The 22839-nt window shown below is 36.3% G+C and overlaps 1 protein-coding gene across 1 annotated transcript in view; it reads right to left on the reverse strand.

Annotated features, from left to right (window-relative positions):
- Window positions 1-22839, reverse strand: part of LOC126155594 (glycerol kinase-like) — a 188905-nt gene that overhangs the window by 149519 nt on the left and 16547 nt on the right. Inside the window, exon 4 of the mRNA XM_049916239.1 lies at window positions 12594-12703. Within this exon, the coding sequence (XP_049772196.1) occupies window positions 12594-12703 (110 nt within the window). The remainder of the gene's footprint in view (window positions 1-12593; window positions 12704-22839) is intronic.

The following is a 22839-nucleotide window of genomic DNA, read 5'->3' on the forward strand; positions in this document are numbered from 1 at the left end:
TCATCAGTTCAAAATCATAATTATTGTTTCCATGAGCCCATCTATACAAATCCAGTCATTTGCATTGTTCATCATAATTAACGAAAAATTTGTATTTTCATCTTCAGATGCAGCTCCTTAATTGTGTTCTGCCGTCTTGTAAAATAACACACATGGGCTATTACCTCCTTCAACTTCATGCACACGACTCACCACTGGCAGAATAATGTGAGGCCGAGCAACTTTCATTTTTATAGTCCCGTCTTGTTAACAGGTTAATTCTTTCAAGTTTGAAGTCAGAAATTAAGTCTCATATTTTATCTAGTATGGCAAGGATGGTGCTTTTATTGGTGACATTCAGTGCTTTAATTTTCTTTTCTGTTTTGTGAATCCCAACTGACACAAGGTGATACAATTTTGACACAGCATGATTCATCTACAGCCTGAATGACATTTATTTTTGATGGACATTCAAAAATTTTATTGCCGCATTGTAATTGGTGCAGTCTAGTGCCTTTACTTTTAGAGACAAAATTCCCATATCAATGATATGCATAATAATGTCTTATACTGTTGTCAGCAGCTGAATCTGAGACATATTTCATAAACATTTGCTGTGTAGACTTCTCATTTTCCACTTTCCTTTTGTTAAAAGATTCAAATGATGAAAAGTGCACCTCTTGAGATTTTATCCATATCTCATGAGACAAATCTAAATCTTAAATCCTGTGTCTTGTTTACTACCCATTTTCCATTATCAGCCTAAAATAGGTGATAACACTCAAGGAGAGATGTTGAAGGAATGTATTTCTCTTGGTATCTATGAAGTTGTTTTAAAAACACACCTTTTATGAGTGATGAATGTGCCAACAATATCACTGCACTGCATGATTATTCTAGCACGTTTTAATGATATAATTATACCACTTCCATTAAGGGCCACAGACTATTGCACCATACCACTATTGACTTTAAAATGCTCATTCGGAAGTGATGTCAAAATACCATCTCACACAATGTGACAGACACAACATTGGTTTTCGCATATTTAGCTGTTTCATATTATAGTTTGCACCTTGCCATTTCAAGGCAATGGCTCACTGAAGATTATCACCAACACATCATCCTCATAACTAAATGTCATTCAGTGATGCTTCAATGATATAAGCCTTCAAGAGATACTATGATAACTGACACAAAAGACAAAAACTGCATGTCTTCAGTACAATGTAGTGGATAGGGACATGGATCACAGAGCTGAAGGAAGTGTTAGGTTTGTGCATAAGTTTGCAATGTTTTTGTTTTGTATGTTGGTATTCCAGTTTCTATGGGTTTATTTATTAACTGCTATTTTTTATTTGTAGTTTACTGTTGCTATATGAGTTTACACCTTATCATTTTGTTATCAGTGGGCACTAGGAAATGGAGTGCCAAATGGAGAAATCTGAACATTTCTGACGTATCTTTCTGTCTGAGTTCAATAGAGGAGCGACCCAGAGGCAGCCAGAAACATTTGCACTTTGTATGGGGATAATACCATTGGACAGAACACAAGACGAAAATGGTTTTCTCATTTTGAGGAGGATCATTTTGACATTGCTGACTCACCACATTCAGGAAGATCTTAAAGGTAAAGGAAGATCATTTAAATGCATTAATCTACAATGATCCACATCAGCATACTTGAAAACTAGTGAAGGTGATATCCATGATCATTCCATCTTTGTGTGACATTTACATTCAATGGAGGAGGTTCAAAAATGGGGTGTATGGGTACCACATGCTTTAAGGCAAAATCACGAAAATCAGAGCATGGACACACGTGCATCTCTGCTTGCTCATCAACAATTAGCTCATGAAGAACACCGATTATTTCTACCCTGTATTATTACTTGTGATGAGAAATGGTGTCTCTATGCTAACATATGGAAAAGAAAGGAATGATTAAGCCCAAACAAAGCAGTAACTCCCTGTACAAAGACCTGCACCCGTCCTTAAAAGATAATATTATGCATCTGGTGGAAAAGTGACAGTATGGTGTACTATGAATTGCTTCCCTGAGGTGTAATCATCACTGTTGCCATTTATCGTCAGCAACTGAGACATCTTGGAGACTCAGTTCAAGAACAGTGACCAGGAACACTGTGTGAAGTGATGCTACTCTACAATAATGACAGCCCACATTCTGCTAGACTGACAGAAAACACTACACAGAAGCTGGGTTGGGAAGTCAATCTGCACCCACCTTATTTACATGATCTTGTGCCCTTTTCTTTTCCACTCTTCACTGAGCTATCTTCCAGGAACTACCTTTCTGGATGAAAATGCACTTGTAACATGACATTATGAGTTCTCTGCCTCAAAACCAAGTGATTTCTTTTGTAGCAGAATTGAAAAGTTACCTCAGCATTGGCAGACAGTTGTAAATAGTGAAGGAGAAGATATTATTGATGACTAAAGCCTCTGTTATGTATATCTGATGTGTTTATTAAACTTATGGATAAATGCAAGAACTTGTGCATTAACCCAATAGGTTTGCACTCACTATTTGCAACTTTTTTTCATCTTAGCATTTTTAACAGTCTGGTATTTTCTTATGAATCTAATACAATTGTGCTCTGCACTATTTGATGTTACTTACATATAAATATGCATTCTCTAAGGAATGAGTTTATTCGATTTTGTGACCTCTGTCTGATTACAAAACAAAGGATGAAATAAATACTTGACTGTTTATCTGCAAACATACGGTGATTTCTGAGTGGGTGGTTGAGCAGGAACCAAAGAGGACAGCTTATATTGCTGTGACTGAAATGAGCAGCAATACAGTAAGGGTACGGTGTGGTGATAGGAAGGGCATCCAGCCACCCCATAAAATTAATATGCCAAATCCAGTTAACCAGAGCAGCAGACCCAGCATGTCGGGATAAATGCTTGGAAAGAGGGATTTCCATGTACTTCTCTGCAGTTTGTATGCACTTTTAAGTAAACTACAGTAGTTCAAAAGAAAAATGTCTTTTGCATGCTACAAATTAAGTATTTTTTATTTATCTTGCTACCCAGATGTCTTAGTTACAAGGCATCTTCAGAAATACCTTCTGAAATATTATATGATTTTTTCATCTGGGCATACAGGTTATTGTTTGCACTTATAGGTTATGGGTTTAAAACAGTTCATTCAGGTTTTTGTAATAAAATGGAAAAGTACTTTAGATCAGTGTCTCATTCATTATTTTTAAGCCACACATCTTTCTCTCGCATGGCAAACTGGTTGAAGGTTGCAATTTTCTTTATGGTCATTGCACTCAACACATAACAATTCAACTTCCATTTTCTGTGTATATAATCATTTGTTTCTGTAGGTGCCTCCAACTTTCTCAGGGTTTGCTTTTAACTGATTTTGCTGTGATTGTATGTGTGCTAATGTAATTTGTGTGTGTGTGTGTGTGTGTGTGTGTGTGTGTGTGTGTGCGCGCGCGTGCGCACGCGCATACTTTTATTTTATCTTTTTTTCCCCATACACATTTATACTTTGGGAGAGAAATGGGATTTGTGATCATCAATTGGGATTACTGTCTATTATATGATCAGTCATTGTACACTGTGAGTAGTCAGTCACAGTCACTTGCTCATTTAGTAGTATCTTCCTTTCAACCTTTCTTTTGTGTATGTGATAATTTTCTTGTGGCGTTAGGAGATGTTTTTCATGATTTATTCTAACTATTTTCATGTCTTTCTCTCTTGTAGTAGGTTTGTGATTATTTTCTCTTAAATATTCTGCAAAAGTTGAGCAGCTTGTAGCACATTTCCATGCTCTAATATGTTCTTTGTAGTGGGTGCCGAATGTTCTGGTGGTTTGTTGTACATATCTTCCATCACATGTGTTGCATTGTAGATGGTATATTCCTGCTTTCTGATAGATGTCCATGTCTAATTATTTTTTGAATGTACTTTTGGATTGACACATCCATTTCGAATGATAACTTTTATACCTTGCCTTTTGAAAATATTTGTTATTCTGTGTATGAGTTAGTGCCTGTTGGTCTTGTGTACCATCTTGAATCTTCTTTCTTTCATGTATTCTTTGTCATTGTTCTCCTGTTGCTGGATGTGCTTGTTTCTGTGTGGTGTTTTCTTGTATTGTTGTTTTTGATTGAGCATGTGTCATGTTTATTGACTGTATTTGTTATTTAATTTTTTGTTTAACTTTGTGACTAGATTACTACTGTACCCATTGGTTTTTGCTTTTTGTGTGATGATCTCTACCTCTTTCTGGTAGTTTTGTGTGCTGAGTGGTGCTATGTTGAGTCAAAAAAGTCTCAAGCAGATCAATGTTTCTGTATCCAACAAATGTAGAAGAAGTACAGGTTACAATAAAAAGTCTCAAAATGAAACACTGTGCAGGTGTAGATGATATACCTGATTTCATTATAAAGAAGTGTGGGGACTTGATTACTGAGCCCTTAACCCACCTATGTAACGTATCTTTTGCTACAGGAACTTTTCCTTCATGTTTGAAAATAGCAAAAATAAAGCCATTATACAAGAAAGGAATCAAAGACGATATTTCCAACTACAGACCACTGGCACTCCTGTCTGTTTTCACAAAAATATTAGAAAGGCTTTTCAATAAGAGGCTAACAGACTTCTTAAAGGATAATAGCATTCTGTCAGAATCTCAACATGGATTTAGAGCAAACCGCTCAACTGAATCAGCAGTTCACTCCTTTCTATTAGAGGCACTGATAGCATTAGACAACAAAAAACTTACCATGGGCATATTTTTAGATTTGTCAAAGGCATTTGACACCACAAATCATGACAAATTGCTACACAAGCTAGAAAATCTTGGCATTAGGGGAACAGCTAACAACTGGCTCAGCTCTTATCTTAAGAACAGGGAACAATATGTGGAAATAGATCAAGAAAAGTACAACGTCATTAGGAAATATAATTCCAAGCTACTGACTGTTAAATATGGAGTGCCACAAGGATCAGTAATGGGTCCTGTTCTGTTCCTACTCTATGTAAGTGACCTAAACATAAGCAATGACAGCAGTAAAATATTTCAATTTGCTGATGATATGAGTATTCTAATTACAGGAAACTCAGAAGAAACTCTTGTAAAAAACACAAAAGAAGCCACTGACAGACTAACATGTTACTTTGATGACAATGACTTAATAATAAACACTGAAAAAATTGTAGCTATGGGAACAAACATAAAATCTGATATCACCCAATCTAGAGCTATATGGACAGACAAATGCCAAAACAGCCTGTACCAAATTTCTTGGACTTCATCTACAAGACAACTTGAAATGGAAAGCACATATTGAGCAAATGAACAAAAAATTAAGTACTTCTTGTTTTGTGTTACATACATTAAAAACTGTACCAGTTACAACACCCTTCAGAGTGTATATTATGCAGTTGTACACTCTCACCTCTGGTATGGGATTATGTTCTGGGGAAATTCTGGAGAAGCCATCAAAACATTCAAAATTCAAAATATATATATATATATATATATATATATATATATATATATATATATATATATATATATATATATATATATATAAGACTAATGGAAGGGGGTAAATAATCACAAATCATGTAGACCATTGTTTCAAAAAAGGATGATCCTACCACTTCCTTGCATATATATACTTTAAAATATAATGTATTTAAGGCAAAACTTACATACAAAAAGACTACTCATCAATCAAAATCACACAATACACAGCTATGATACAAGACAAAAATTGGATATACATGTTCAAAGCGCCAACACAAAGTTATTTCAAAATGGCCTTATCCATCCTAGTATCAAACTACAAAATGCCTTACCAGATACCATTAAACACATACAAAACATTGGTCACTTCAAATCTAAACTGAAGTCGTACTTGATTGATCACTGCTTTTATACAGTAAATGAATACCTACAAAACTAAATATTTCTGTGTTAACCCAGTGTAGTCTCATTCAGAAGAACATTTGTATTTTATTTCTCTGTATATAGTGTAACAACATTTATTTAAGTATTCATCATTAATTGATATATTAATGTGTGTTATTATGTACAAAGATATATTATATGTAAAACAGTTAATATTAACATAAAAATCCAAATATATCTTGCACATTGTGCAGCTGTAGATGAAAATGGATCAATAAATCAATCAATCTACAAAGCATGTAACTGAGTGGACGCTGCTTCTTTGAGTGTGGGTGAGTTGAAATCTGATATATGATAGTGTCTGTTGTTGTAGGTTTATGGCTGATTTCAAAGCTATGCTGATTGTTCTCTTTTTTCACAGTTGTGCATGCATATCAATCGGAATCTACTTTTTGGAGTGGAATTTAAGCAGTGTTCATTAAACTTCCATTAAAGAACAGTGTAAGTTTTAAATTACTTTTCAAATAACAGCAAATAAGGGCAAACATGCCTGTTCACTGAGTTCATCTACTATGAATTAAACATATGCCATTTAGTAAAACCATCAAGCATATGTGTATAACAATAGTGCAGGGAGGTGTGTTGGGTAGTCAGCACTTAGTTGTTCTACAAAAAGAAAAAAACTCATTCTTAAGTCATAAATGCAGGTCTAATGTTGTACATCCAGCTCCTTGGAAACAATTTTGTTCATCTAATTTTGAGAACCATGTGATATAGCTGAAACACATTACTTCTACTCTGGATAAACATTTTGAGCTACTGAACAACATACTGTAGGAGGTATTGTTACCATTCATTCGAAACCAGCATTCCCAACTTTCTGATGACATACTTGGAATTATCTGAAATTAATTAATTATGAAATAATTGACATTAAGTTCAGACCCTCGAAATTTCAGTTGCCTATTTTTCTTGAATGCCTGCAAAATTCTGAACTCTGATGATATTTTATTGCTGTATTTGTTCTGACATGGACAACACCTGTTTCTCATTAATTAATTTGATCAGTAATCAAAATTTCAAATAATTTAGAATCATAAAATATTTATTCATCAATTTATTAATTATTTTGGTTGTAGTAAAAGTTTTCTCTCAGATAACATAAGTCACTTCGTGAGGTCTATTTGCATTAAAGTCAGTGCCGATCTAATATGACTATAACATATCTGTGAAAGCCAGTGTTTGGAGGGCTTCAGTGAGATAAAGTTTGATAAATAATATATACTAGACAGTGTTATTAATTCTGCTGATCACAATACATGTTGTTTCACATTACTTTCATGTTCTTGTCACTTTATATTATGCCACCATGAAATGTAACTGATGATGTGAGTCTGATAAATGTTTGGATGAGTTTCTTTCGTACGTGTTTGAAAACAATGTGACGTATGTCTCTTTGCCTGCAAAAACTGTGATTCCTGTAACTGGAACAGCTCATCAGTAACATATAGTGTATACAAAGTAGGATTAACCACTCTTAAAATTAAATTCCTGTTTGTCCTACATCATTTGGCACAATCTCCATAGCACCAGTTTGCAGCATATCTTTTCAGTACAGACATGATACTTGCAAGATACATAAAAACTGAGTGCAACTTCAAAATACACATAAGGGTTACATCAAAACCCTCACTGAAAAATATCCTTCCCATGTACTTTAACTTTTCTGTAGTGTTTTTCCAGTTATAGAAATCTTCTTTCATAAAAGCTGTTTCTTTCCGTGGTCTTCTATGGTCACCATGTGGATGGACCTAAAGCATTCATAGCAGAAAAAACTATCACTCTTTTCTCTGTAATGTAACCATGGATAATAAACAATCTGTTCCAGTTTGCAAGAACTTCTACTCCTTCACAGAAATTTATGAGGGTAGAATGTAGAAGTAATTAGAACTTGTGTAATATTATCTGACAGATAGTAACTTCAAGGATGCAACAGTTTGCTTCAGTCATAAGCAAAAACTGCTGTCAATCAAAATGATAACTGCATATTTGCTGATTTGCAGCATAACTTTTATTACTGGCTCTGCTTGTCGATCACGTACATCACTACGTGAATTCTGGGGAGCATAAACTGACTTTGTCTTGTTCCCCAGACTTTGAAGTATGGGGTGAGTGCCCAGTACACCCTTCTTCCCAACTATTATGGTGTTGACCCAGAGCCTTGTGCATCAGAGGCAATGATCTTACTAACTCCTCATGATACAATATCACTTCATGGGCACCTCACTTCTTCAGTTTGTCAGCCTTCTGGTTTCTTGTTGAACTTAATTTTGGAAGTAACCTCATGCTGTGTCTAAGCCATTCTCCACAATATAGAACCTGTCAAACGAGACAGACCACCAAGGCATGCACGAGAACCCCTGTGGAGATCAGAAAGTATGGGAGTGGTAATGACAGACAAAAGTTGTGAGGTCTTCCTTGACAGCCCAGTTGCTAAAAAAAGAGGAAAAGAAAAAGAAATATCTGGTTTTAATATTATGCCACTGAAGTAGTAGCTGAGAGTGCAATGGCAGTAGCAAAATATTTATCAAGGCCTATTCAAGGGAATCATCAAAACATTTGTCATAACTGATTCAGAGAAATTAATGAATATCTCAATACAGGCAGGTAAAGAAAAATTTGAATTCCACTCATCCTGAATGTGAGTCCACTGTGTTAATCATTGCTCCAACTCACACAGCCATTTGATGAGAGCATTGCCTGTAAAAAGCAAGATTCTAAGTCTGAGGACTTACCTGTGATACAGTCTAAATTTGAATTTTATATTTTTCATTGAATATGCTTATGCCACTGTTAATGATTTCAGGTGTTCATATTTTACTAACTTTTTATTTACACTGACAATACCACAGTGATGTGCCATGACCTTAGTCCTCAGCTTCAACTTCCAACACATACAGCAACATGTAAGAAACAATGTGGTCATAGAGAAGGCCTGGTGAATGGAAAAGGCAAGTTTTCACTTGCAGTCAAGCTAAGCATGAAAAATCAACATTCATATACAACTGATTTGCTGATACAAGTAAGAACAGATGCCTCTTCTGGTGTATCACAAAGTATTGAGGCCTCTATGGATTCACTGCAGGTGACAATCTTGTAAAGTTGTTCTGAACTCATTTCCCAAAAATTGTACTGTGGTTAGTTCAACAGCCGACACATAGCGGAATTATTTTAGGTCTTGTAGCCACAAATAGCACTGATCTTACTGACAGCATTGGTACAGAGACAGGGATTGGTGATCATTATGTCATAATAATAATAATAATAATAATAATAATAATAATAATGGTTTATTTGTCCATAATAACTTTTACAGTTGTGGACATAGTCAGTCAGTACATACATGAACAATATAGTTTAGTAGTAGAAATAAGGTACATACAACATTAAAAATCCTTGATGGAGTACAAGCATTTAGCAATTAACAGCTGCTTTAATTTTATTTTAAATATGTTTCCTTTTAACATTTTTATGGTATTTGGCAGTCTGTTGTAAAAAAATCTTCCAGCAGAAAATGGATTATGATCGGTTGCTTTTTTATTTCTGAATTGTATGTGGTAATCCTCTTTCTTCCTCGTATTATAACTATGGATATCACTATTTATTATACTGTGCTCCATATTTTCTTTTCCAAACAGTATAGTCCTTAGAACATATAATGAATACACTGTTAGTATATTATACTTCATGAAATATTCTCTACAGGATTGACATTTACTAATATTCTATATTATCCTAGTTGCTCTCTTCTGGGCTCTAAAAGCCCTATCCATGTATACCGTTGGTGCAATAGTTATTGGAGTTAATGACTTTATCAAGAACACTAGGAGAGTTTTTATTCTCAAAAGACCAGATAAGCAGTTGTTTGCATTCCACTTAGACAATGAAAGGACGTAATTTATTTCCAATATGATGGACGTACAGGAATTGTGAACAAAGTTAAACTGATTGTGAACTACTCTCTTAAGAAGTATGTGCCAAGTAACTGGATTAAGGACAGAAAAGCCGCACTGTGGTTGAATAACAAAATTCAGATAATTCTGAGAGGACAAGAGATTGCTCCTCTCTCAGTTGAAAAAAAGAATAAGGAAATGTCAACAGGCAAAAGTTAGGGAAATTTGTGTGTCTATAAAAAGACTGATTTGTGAAGCATATAACTAGTACCATCATACATTACCAAAAGATCTTGCTGCGAACCCGAGAAAATTTTGGCCCTAGAAAGAATTCCTAAGCAAGTCAAAGGCTTCTATTCACTCACTCATAGACCAATCTTGTGTGGCAACAGAAGAGATAAAAAGAAATGTTGAACTTTTAAATTTCACTTTTAAAAAATTATTCATGCAGGATTGTTGAGTGTCGTAACTGAATGCTACTATTAATTCAGGCTAAACATCCATGATAGCAAAAAAATGTTTCCCTGCTACAGTTCTTTTATGGTGATCATTGCATTATTAAACACTTGCCTGACAAGGGAGCAATATAACAAAGATGTGGCAACACAATAAAAAGTAACAAATACCATTAATTAAGAGCATTTTACAAACTGTCACTTCACTTTGGTATAATTTGACATGGCACTTTATGTGCAAAACCTAATAGAATGGTATCTAAAATAACACTGCTGACTTTTGGCAGTGTGTATAGTATCACTGTAACTGACTGTTATCACACAAACAATCAACAATCCAATTACAAACAGTGACTCTTACGTAAGAGGGCAGTCTTTAGAATACTGTACTGAGCTGACTGTAGGCACTGAATATCGCAGTCCAATTGCTGGTCTGGAACTGTGTCCACAGCACATCATGTTTTGTGCCTGTAAGCAGAAGTATATCCATGTCTGCCCGTACAAGAGGAAAGCAAAGTAGCTCACAATTGACACTGTTCCATATTGGCTGTTGTCCACTCTAATCGGCAGACATATGACATGCCAGAGGAAGAGGCATGGAAGCAGGTAGAGGTCCAGATTTGTGAGTGCAATCTAGAAAGATGGACCTGAGAGATGCCAGATGACTGTTCCTGTGTGTTGGTAGCCTCCTGCAGTATTTGTTGTGTACCTCTTGTGTGGTACTCAACAAGGATCATAACAGACATACCACTGTTTGACCATCACAAATATTATCACATGGAGAGCCTAGTAATAGGCACCTGTGGCACTGATAAGCAACTGAAACAGTTGAAAATAAATAAGGATGGAATTGCAGTTCTGATTTACCGAGAATACTCTTCTATACTGGCCCACTGGTCTCTTGCTTGGTTTGCATTCATCCAGAATCACTCACTCAGTGCAAAGTCCTGTGCAACCGGAAAAAGGCACAGACAATTCCTGTGTGTAAGAAGGGTAAAAGAACAGACTGTAAAATTACAGGTCACTATCTTGAATATCAATCTGCTTCTAATTCCTGAGTACATTCTAATTTTAAATATAATAAATGGTTCTGGTGCCCCACTGCAGACTGTTAATGAAGGTCTGAGTGTACACAATATGTCCCAAATTTGTGAGTAGCTCAAAGACTTCTTCAGTAATAGTACTCTGTCCTGGATGGTGAATGTTCATCAGAGACAAGGTTACTGTCATGAGTACCACAAGGAAAAGTGAAAGGAATGCTTTCATTCTCTACATACATAACTGATCTGATAGATATGGTGAGCAGCAATATGTGACTGTTTGCGGATGGTGTTGTAGTGTATAGGATTGTTAAATGACTGTTGTAGGATACAGGATGACTGAGACATAATTATTATTTGTTTTGATGAATGGAAACATGTTCTAATGTAGAAAAATTCAGGGGATGCAGATGGGTAAGAAAAATAATCCTGTAATGTATGAATACAGTTTAGTGGTGTGCTTCTTGTCATGGTCACACCAACTAACATCAACGGATAATGTTGCAAAGTGACTTGAAGAGGAAAGAGCATGTAAGGCTGGTAGCAGGCACAACAAATGGTTGACTTCAGTTTACTAAGAGAATTCTAGCAAAGTGCAGCTGATCTATAAAGGAGATAATGTACAGAACACCAGAAGGATTCATTCTTGAGTATCACTCCAGAGTTTGGGATTCCTGCCAGGTTGTATCAGAAGAGGACATCAAAGCAATTCAGAGGCATGCTGCTACTTTTGTTACTGGTACGTTTGATCAAAATGCATGTATTACAGAGAAGCTTAATTAACTCAAATGTGAATCCCAGAGGAAGATAACATTCTTTTCATAAAAAAATGTCGAGAAAATTTAGAGAACCAGCATTTGTAGCTGATTGCAGAATGATTCTACTGCCACCAATGTCATTTCACACAAGTACTGCAAATATAGGATAAGACAAATTGGAACTCATACGGAGGTGCAGATGGAGTCATTTATTCCTCGCTCCATTTGCGAGTGTAATGCACCACATAGTGGCTTGCAGAATGTGTATGTAGGTGTACTTTATGAGATAATTTCTAAATGAGTGCCCTTAATTATTGATTGTAAATGAGATCTTCATGAATCTCTCTAATCATCTACTGTCGCATCCTTCTATGGCATTATTTATTCTTTAATTCCAAATAAATTATTTTTTTAAATATATATGTTTCATGTTTGTTTCTACAACTTTTACTTTTGTTACTCTGAAGGAATAAAATCACAGAACAGCTCTGAATTAAACATACCTACAGAGTACTGAATCCCACTGAAGACTTTCTATATTCATAAGCATTGTCCTGGATGCATTTGTAACATCTGTTATATGCAAACCTCCTTTGACACCACCTGTCAAATTCTGAAATGAAATGTAATAATAGTGCTAATTTAGGTTCATAGTCTAACTTACACTAAAATTTATGGCTTAAAGATGTATTAAGTACAAAAACTAAATACACTTCATTATTACACAGATTCTACACTGGAAGAAATGATGAGAAGAGATGAAGTGCACCAAAAGAGTTACTTTCCACATAATTTCTGGAAAATTCACTTGTTTAATGTGATGCAGTAACTCTTTGATAAATATTAACACAAATACTGAAAAGGCAACCATTCAAAAAGGAAGTACTGAGTTAGCCACACAAATGAAGAACTGAACACTGTAATTCGTCTTTGGAACTTACGTTACCATTACTGCCAAGCAGCATAAAAATACTTCAAACAGAAAACAACGTTTCTAGCTTTCAGAACAAAATATTCATTTTTCAGGGGAGTGCTGCTATTGAATGTTATGGTAGTTGTTCTATTCAAAGTTAAGTATTGGCCTGCCTTTGTCTCTTTGTAAGCTTTGAAACATTCTTATTTGAATTTTCCATTTTATAGAAATGACAATTTATATAATTTTGATCAATCTCTTTAGGAGAATTATAGGGCAGTTCCTTCAAAAAGTCAAAACCAAATTCCTGTTCAGTCAGAACTTTAACTTCATTTGTAGTGTTCTCCTGGTCCTTGCTTGGCTTCAGATCTCTCTTCCCCATTAAAAAGAGTTTCTCATGGTGGTTAGAGTCAGAGTTTGGCTTCAGATTCTGACATCAAGGTTAATGAAATGCAGCTACAATATCCCACTATTCAAAAAAATAGTTTGTTTACATTGATTTGTGCACTTTGTCCCATAGTTTCTAGAGCATTTCAAGAATGACTGTCTCATAGACCTGTTGCTCTGACATAGCATATACTGCCTCTTGTTAATTTCTTACACACACTTATATTTTTATTGCAGTATAAAATAAAAATAATAACAACAGCAGTGAAAATATTATAAAGATTTCAACAGTAGCAATATTACATAAAATATGTTGAGTATTTTAAATTATTATTTTTGGTCATAAAAAAGGATATAACAGAAATGTAGAATGCCATCAATACCCACTTAAAACACACTGGAAATACACAACAAAACTCTCACACTACAAATAAATCACTGCCTCTCAATACAAAGTGTAAACGCAGTGACTGCAACTCATGTCAAGCAGAAGCAAGATAGTCCAAGCAGTGGCAGCACCTATCCTGCTATGGCTACCTCGACCAATTTGCAAATGAGATTAACAACAATAGTAACACTAGCCACAGCATGCCAGGAAGACTCACAGGCTAGCCAGACAGGCCTACTTCAGTACATCTGATAGAGGGTAAAGCATTGTGACCTGTGGCCACCACCCTGTTTGCATAGGTGCAAACACAACACTTGGCCTTATTTAATTGGGCACACAGACCATTACAGCCAGTTCGTCTCACATTGCTATGGAATGCTGATATCTATGACAATAATCAAGAGTTACAATCAGGCTCCGAATCCCAGACTAGAATTTTGGAATATTCTATTATTCACTGTCTATGCTTGGTGAGACTAACTGGACACTGTTTATGGGAATGGACTTTGGCTTGTGAACTAGACTCCTCAGTAATTGAGGCTGCAGTCTTTCAGTCATAACTGTAACAATTTGTGTACCTGTACATAACAAGCTTCACCCACAGACTGTCAGCTCCTCATGAAAGGAACTATTTCAAATAAAATAGTAACTTACACAGAGGAGATTTAGCATCTCCTAATTGTGTAACTAAGAGAAACACCAGGATGAGTAGCTGTTTTCAACAATCAAATCTTACTGTCCTCATTTACATCTTATGCCATCTCATTGCTCCATCACTGTCTTCCTAAGAAGAGACTTTATGGCATCCAAACAAATGGATCATTTATCACTGTTACAAGACTGACTTTCATAGTAGAGACTTCACTGGATCCAAGAAAATGGATCACTGACTTCTATCATTTCCTGAACTGCCTTTGAGATGAATATGTCTCCAAATTCTTTGAGATATTTCTGCAGAGTGACACAACTTTTACGTGTCTTAGCAGCAGCACAATAGTGCTGTAGATATTCCAGACACATTTCTCAGCTGGCTGGGTGCAATAAGTGGTCTGTAAGGCCATAATGAAAATCACAACAGATGAGAAAAATCATTACAGAGGTATCATTATCTGCTCCACTGTTGCCAGGACTCAATTGAACTTGGCAAAAAAAATATGTGTATTTGCCTAGCATACAAATTTTGAAGACTTTCTGAAAGAAAAAATGACAAAATGTTACACACTGTTCCACATGATTCGCTCCACTGATATACACAATGGTACACTTCAGATGTGTTCCATTCCAATATCACTTACCACCATCCTCAATTTCAACACACCACGTATGCCTAGAATTTTAATAAAACAACAATAAAATGTATCCAATGTTTTATTATACACACATCAAAAAAAGTTTTGCATCACCTCAGTTCTGAGAGTTCCAGAACTGGTACAGAAAATTGGAATTGATATCATAAACATCCCCCCATGAACCATGGACCTTGCCGATGGTGGGGAGGCTTGCGTGCCTCAGTGATACAGATAGCTCTACCGTGACTGGAACTCGACAGTAGGAAAAGGAAGAGAAGGAAACGTAGTAGGTGAATATGGAATGGCAGTAAGGAATGAAAGAGGAAGCTGCCTGGTAGAATTTTGCACAGAGCATAACTTAATCATAGCTAACACTTGCTTCAAGAATCATGAAAGGAGGTTGTATACATGGAAGTAGCCTGGGGATACTGGAAGGTATCAGATAGATTATATAATGGTAAGACAGAGATTCACAAAAAAGGTTCCAGAGGCAGATGTTGACTCTGACCACAATCTATTGTTTATGAACTGTAGATTAAAACTGAAGAAACTGCAAAAAGGTGGTAAATTGAGGAGATGGGACCTGGATAAACTGAAAGGACCAGAGGTTGTAGAGCTTCAGGGAGAGCATAAGGGAACGATTGACAAGAATGGGGGAAAGGAATACAGTAGAAAAGGAATGGGTAGCTTTGAGAGACGAAATAGTGAAGGTAGCAGAGGATCAAGTAGGTAAAATGATGAGGGCTAATAGAAATCCTCAGGTAACAGAAGATATATTGAATTTAATTGATGAAAGGAAAAAAAAACACAAAAATGCAGTAAATGAAGCAGGCAAGAAAGAATACAAATGTCTCAAAAATGAGATTGACAGGAAGTGCAAAATGGCTAAGCAGTGATAGCTAGAGGACAAATGTAAGGATGTAGAGGCGCACATCACTAGGGGTAAGATAGATACTGCCTATGGGAAAATTAGAGAGGTCTTTGGAGAAAAGGGAATGACTTGCATGAATATCAAGAGCTCAGATGGAAATCCGGTAATAAGCATAGAAGGGAAAGCAGAAATGTGGAAGGAGTATATAGAGGGTCTACACAAGGGCGATGTACTTGAGGACAATATTATAGAAATGGAAGAAAATGTATATGAAGATGAAATAAGAGATATGATACTGCTGTGAAGAGTTTGACAGAACACTGAAAGGCCTAAGTCGAAACAAGGCCCCGGGAGTAGACAACATCCCATTAGAATTAATGACAGCCTTGGGAGAGCCAGGCCTAACAAAACTCTACCATCTAGTGAGCAATATGTATGAGACAGGTGAAATACCCTCAGACTTCAAGAAGAATATAATAATTCCAATCCCAAAGAAAGCATGCGATGTGAAAATTACCGAACTATCAGTTTAATAAGCCATGGCTGCAATATACTAACACAAATTCTTTACAGACGAATGGAAAAACTGGTAGATGCTGACCTCAGGAAAGATCAGTTTGGACTCCGTAGAAATGTTGGAACACGTGAGGCAATACTGACCCTATGACTTATCTTAGAAAATAGATTAAGGAAAGGCAAATCCACATTTCTAGAATTTGTAGACTTAGATAAAGCTTTTGACAATGTTGCCTGGAATACTCTCTTTCAAATTCTTAAGATGGAATGGGTAAAATACAGGGAGCGAAAGGTTATTTACAATTTGTACAGAAACCAGATGGCAGTTAAAAGAGTCAAGGGGCATGAAAGGGAAGCAGTGGTTGGGAAGGGAGTGAGACACGTTTGTAGCCTATCCCCGATGTTATTCAATCTGTATATTGAGCAAGCAGTAAAGGAAATAAAATAAAAATTTGGAGTAGGTATTAAAATCCATGGAGAATAAATTAAAACTTTGCGGTTCGCCGATGACATTGTAATTCTGTCAGAGACAGCAAAGGACTTGGAAGAGGAACGGAAATGGACTGTGTCTTGAAAGGAGGATATAACATGAACATTAACAAAAGCAAAACAAGGATAATGGAATGTAGTCAAATTAAGTCAGGTGATGCTGAGGGAATTGGATTAGGAAATGAGACACTTAGAGTAGTAAAAGAGTTTTACTATTTGGGGAGCAAAATAACTGATGACGGTCTAAATAGAGAGGATATAAAATGTAGACTGGCAATGGCAAGGAAAGCATTTCTGAAGAAGAGAATTTTGTAAACATCGAGTATAGATTTAAGTGGCAGGAAGTCGTTTCTAGAAGTATTTGTATGGAGTGTAGCAATGTATGGAAGTGAAACATGGACAATAAAGAGTTTGGACAAGAAGGGAATAGAAGCTTTCAAAAATGTGGTGCTACAGAAGAATGCTGAAGATTAGATGGGTAGATCACATAACTAATGAGGAGGTATTGAATAGAATTGGGGAGAAGAGGAGTTTGTGGCATAACTTGACTAGAAGAAGGGATCAGTTGGTAAGACATGTTCTCAGGCATCAAGGGATCACTAATTTAGTATTGGAGGGCAGCATGGAAGGTAAAAATCGTAGAGAGAGACCAAGAGATGAATACACTAAGCAGATTCAGAAGGATGTAGGCTGCAGTATGTACTGGGAGATGAAGCAGCTTGCACAGGATAGAGTAGCATGGAGAGCTGCATCAAACCAGTCTCAGGACTGAAAACCACAACAGCAACAACAAGAACAACAACAAACATCATTTCTGCCTTTTTTATTGCTCATGAAAACCACACATTGCATTGTTTTACCACCATATAACGAGACCTTCAGAGGTGCTGGTCCACACTGGTACCTCTAATACCCAATAGCACGTCCTCTTGCATTGATGCATGCCTGTTTTCATCATGGAATACTATCCACAAGTTCATCACGGCACTGTTGGTCCAGATTGTCCCACTCCTCAATGGCGATTCGGCATAGATCCATAGAGTAGTTGGAGGGTCACATCATCCGTAAACAGCCTGTTTCAATCTGTCCTAGGTATGTTCAATAGGGTTCATGTCTGGAGAACACGCTGCCCACTCTGGTCAAGCAATGTCGTTATCCTGAAGGAAGTCATTCAAAAGGTGTGCACAATGGGGGCACAAATTTTCGTCCATCAAGATAAATGTCTCACCAATATGCTGCCGATATGGTTGCACTATCAGTCGGGGGATGACATTCATGTATCTTACAGCATTACAGCGACTTCCATGGCCACCAGTGGCATAAGTTTGAATCCACCTGGCAGATTAACAGTTAGCCTGGATGTGTCTTTTAGGCATCCAGCTTCCCACACCCCACTGTATAAGTACTGAACTATTACCAACATTCATCCTCTGATACATGCTACACAAACATTCAGAACACTTTCTCAGATCTGCACATAGTATGCACTCTAGACAGACAGGTGGGTACACTGATTCTGTCCTAGGAAGTGACTAGGAGACTTAAGACCTTAGGTATTTAGTATCCTTAAAACCAATAATAATCAGCAGCAGTACTGGTATATGCTTAGGAAAGCAGCAGTGCTGGTATACACTGTAACCTGCCAATATTACATTTTCTACCTTAGCAAGCTGGAATGACTGCACCTACAATGACTCTATCCCTGTCAATAATTTTTTTCTATTCATTTTCCACTTTTCATCCAAGTATCTATGAAGTACATGTGCAGTATGTACAAGAGTCTATCAAAAACCTCACTTAGAATTATTGTTCAGGTTTTTCTTTTCAATGTGCTGATTCTAGTATTGTAATTATTTTTATTGGGAACCACATTATTTAAAAGTTATTAAGAACTGAAAACTTGACTTTAATACAAGTTAGGGAACGTTGCTTGCATAGAATATGCTGACATCTCTCTTTAAAAAGAGTGGTATCCCAAGCTTGAAATAACATTATTTCAATTTCTGTGAAACTATGTAACTTACTAGATAATAAAAAAGTTCAAAAGCACCTAGATTTTTCATTGCAGATTGAGCCTTTATACTTATTAAATTACAGAATTTAGTACAGTGCATTTGTTGTCCTGACTTTTATACACTGGATGATTTCCTTCATTAAGTAATTAAGCCATTAATTAAGAAATTCCATAAATAACTTTAAAACTAAAGATGGTGCCTGTAGTTGTAAATGGGTTGTTCTCAATGTATGCACACAACATGTTCCATGAACTTTTATATTTTGTCAATGAAACACATATTCAGTAAACCAAATTATGCCATAACATATATCTCAGTCCAATTAGCAAAATCTAATGTAGCAGTTTTTCAAATGATTATGTAGTTTCTTAAACATTAAAATGCTTATAAGCCAGTCGTTATATAACATACTCCACGTCAAAATAGTTCATGTTTGGAAATCTTAGAGGATTTATGTGGAAGTTTGGGAAATTGTGGATAGTTAGTGTTATGTTCAAGTCCAAAGCCGGTAATGACATGACTAACATCTACAAGAGAATCTGCACCTATGTATCAAAATCTTAATATAATGCAGTTTCGTATTTTGTATCTTTGTAATTTGGAAAATTTTCGGTTCATACCTAAACACCAATTATGCAGTGCTTCAAATCCACCTCATGCTTATACTCTATTAACTGCTCAGTGTCAACTAAATACATTTCTACGTTATTATTATCTGTCATCGGGCAAAATACTGTGTCCACCAACTGTGTAATTTTAAATCAACTTGAGAATGTTCGTCTGTCAGACTTCAGTTACAAAAACGCACGGTACCTGCCACTGTCCCCGGTCACTACCTACAAATAATCTTTTGCATAAGAGCCGGATCTGGTCATCATGCTACTTATAGCGATAATAAATGTGGGAAAAGTCACATTAATTAAAGTTGGTAGTGAATATCATTGGAAGCTTTCCCATACTACCATTTCACAGTAGATTTATGACCTTTCTTCAATGAAATGCTGAGTGCAGTATTTGCTTTGCAGGTAGGTCATGTCTCAACCCCTTAAGTCTGCTTTATGCTAGCTATATTGAGGACTGCTGCAACTAAATACCCTCACCATAACTAACCTAACATGAAAATCAATGCTTAATGTTCTGCAGACAGCCATGCTGGAATTATGCTGTTGCATGGTGTTACATCATACATTGCCACTTGCTACTGTGAATTGCCCCACTGTACACAAACTTCACTAGAAACATAATTTGCATTTTCGAAGAATTCCTTGCAATTTTTGAGATTCTTCATTCCTAACATTACTCATGTGTGACTAATCTCTATTTATAGTTCAGTCACTTGACGTTATCTGGAAACGTTATCATTTCAGCTAACATGTATATAGCTTCCTTTCTTTTTATCAGACATATTGCAAACATTCTTAATCTCTTGTTCTCCAAGTAAATATAATTCCATATTTTTAAAAAAATTATACATTTATACAGGATGTAACAATAGAAGATATTTCTGTTAGCGACTGAGGACGGTGTGCTGAATAACATTACATTCTAGCAACTATGAGTAGTATGTCTTAGGTTGGTTAGTACCTTCAAGTACATGTGGCAAGAGCAAACGATCAATGCTTAGTTTTTCCTGAGCAGTGAGTCCGGTGTTGAAGTGCAGGAGTGTGGATGCAAGGGATCTGATCTATCCTCGGAGATGAGTTGCAACCATGCAGAAATCATCAGATTATAGTCATCCTTTCTGTGATTTATAGTTATTACATTGACATACTACTTTCGAATCACTTATGTGTATGTCCCATTATAAATACATTAAGTTTTAGCAGGTAGTGGGCAGTGGGTCCAGTGCTGAAGTGTTGGTGCGTGGACACAAAGGGTTTGATCTATCCTTGCAGGTGTAGTTCACTTAGTGATGCAGTTGCAACCATGCAGAAAGCATCATGCTGAACACAATAGAAAAGGCAAAGAGCGGAAAACATCAAAAACACACCATTTTACCTTTTGTATCAGTAGTTTGGTTCTGATGACAGATGCTAAGTAAGTGTTGTAATTGCAATTAACTTTAGCTGCCCACACATATCTGCCTGTTCAGGTAAGCACAGCTTAGGATGAGTGCCCACCCTCCCTCCTCCCTACTGCACATGCAGCATCGCTGCCTGGTGGTGCAGCAGAAATGGCATGGGCAGAAGAATGCATCTACGCATCATGCTATTGAACTATACATAATGCAATGTGTAGATTATGCAATAAATTTACTAATTTTTTAACACTGCAGAGTTACTTACACATTGAATAATATTATTATGGAAGTACAGATTAAACATCTCGTGGATTGCACAGGGTGGCATAGATAAAAGTAGGCTGCATAAGTATAAAGGAAATGCAGTGGAATTACAGAAATGAAGAACTAAAATGGGCTTACCATTTATTTACAATGAAAAATATACTGAAAAATATATTTATAAAAGATACTGAAAATGACCCCTGCAGCGTCAATACACAGCTGTGCACCTCATATTCAGATACACCTGGTGTAAAGCTCGGATACTGAAGACGGCAACTTCATGGCTGATTTTGTCTTTCAGTTCCTTTGCTGTGTTTGGATTCGCTTCACAGATCTCCCTCTTCAAGTGTTCTTATAGAAAAAATTCACATGTTATTATATCTGGCAAACGTGGTGGCCATAAATGTTTGCTGACAGCTCATTCCTCAGTGAAGACATCATTGACTCATTCCAGGGATGCCATATACATGTGGTGTGTTGCTGGAAGATGGAGCATTGCCTTTCATATTCAGTGTGTTGAGCACAAAATGTATCAAAAATTTCAATATATGCAACACTGTTGAGGGTAGTGTCAAAAAACATCAGCTCAATGATGTACATTCCTGTTCCACTCCATCAAATACCAATTTTTTTTAGTCATGGAGTGGTTTCTGACACACAATGTTAGGGTTCACTGCCAAGTACCATAGGTTCTGTGAATTCACATGACCGGAAGGATGAAACCATGCTTCATCACTCATGATGTAATGGAAAGGGTCTAACAAACCATCACTGATGGTATTCAAAAGCCACATGCAGTAGTTTACGCATTTCTATCATCTTCCTATAATTGCTGCACAGCTTCAAATTAAGACTTTTTAGTACCTGCTGGCCACACCTCCTACTTACATGTGCCTGTTGGGCCAATTTATGTGTACACTTCTGCAGACTCTGATTAATCCTTCGACGAATGTTTGCAATAACTTCTGGTGTGAGAACTGAAGGAATTCTTTTTGCAAAGATCTATAGGTACACCAATTTTTATACACACTCTGTATTGCTCTCTTTGCTGGTAGTCCTCTATCCTGGCACTTGACCCAAAAAATTTTGCAAATTTCCTTAATCAAACCTGTTTTCACCTATGCTTCTACAATGAAAATTCTTTCTTCTATGGAGAAAGTCTTTTGCAGACCACAAAGTGAAACAGCTGTAATTCACCGATGAAACAAACTGAAGTGCTGACAGAAGAATGCTGACAATACATTATTGCATAAAACTGAACATTGTTGCAGCTGTTTACTCTACTTCAGAAGTCAAAATATTGCATTTGCATTCAAAGGGGTGGCAGGCTGCTTTTAACTGTGCCAACATGTATAAGCACTGTATTTGTTTGTTGAATCACATTAAGTAGAACATATCAACCAATAAAACAATTTTCACAAATGTGAAAAGTTCAAAAGTTAAAGAGTATCTAACTTATTCAAGGAGTAAATTTTTTCCCTAGTTAATGTTATCCTTCAAATCAATAAATATCTTGTGCTTCACACTTTCCAAAGTAGCTCATGTTCTTCCTAAGGGTTCACGCTACCACTATACCAAATTTCATCAAAATCGGTTG

This window comes from Schistocerca cancellata, chromosome 2, assembly GCF_023864275.1.
Source record: "Schistocerca cancellata isolate TAMUIC-IGC-003103 chromosome 2, iqSchCanc2.1, whole genome shotgun sequence".
In the NCBI taxonomy this organism is placed as follows: Eukaryota; Metazoa; Arthropoda; class Insecta; order Orthoptera; family Acrididae; genus Schistocerca; species Schistocerca cancellata.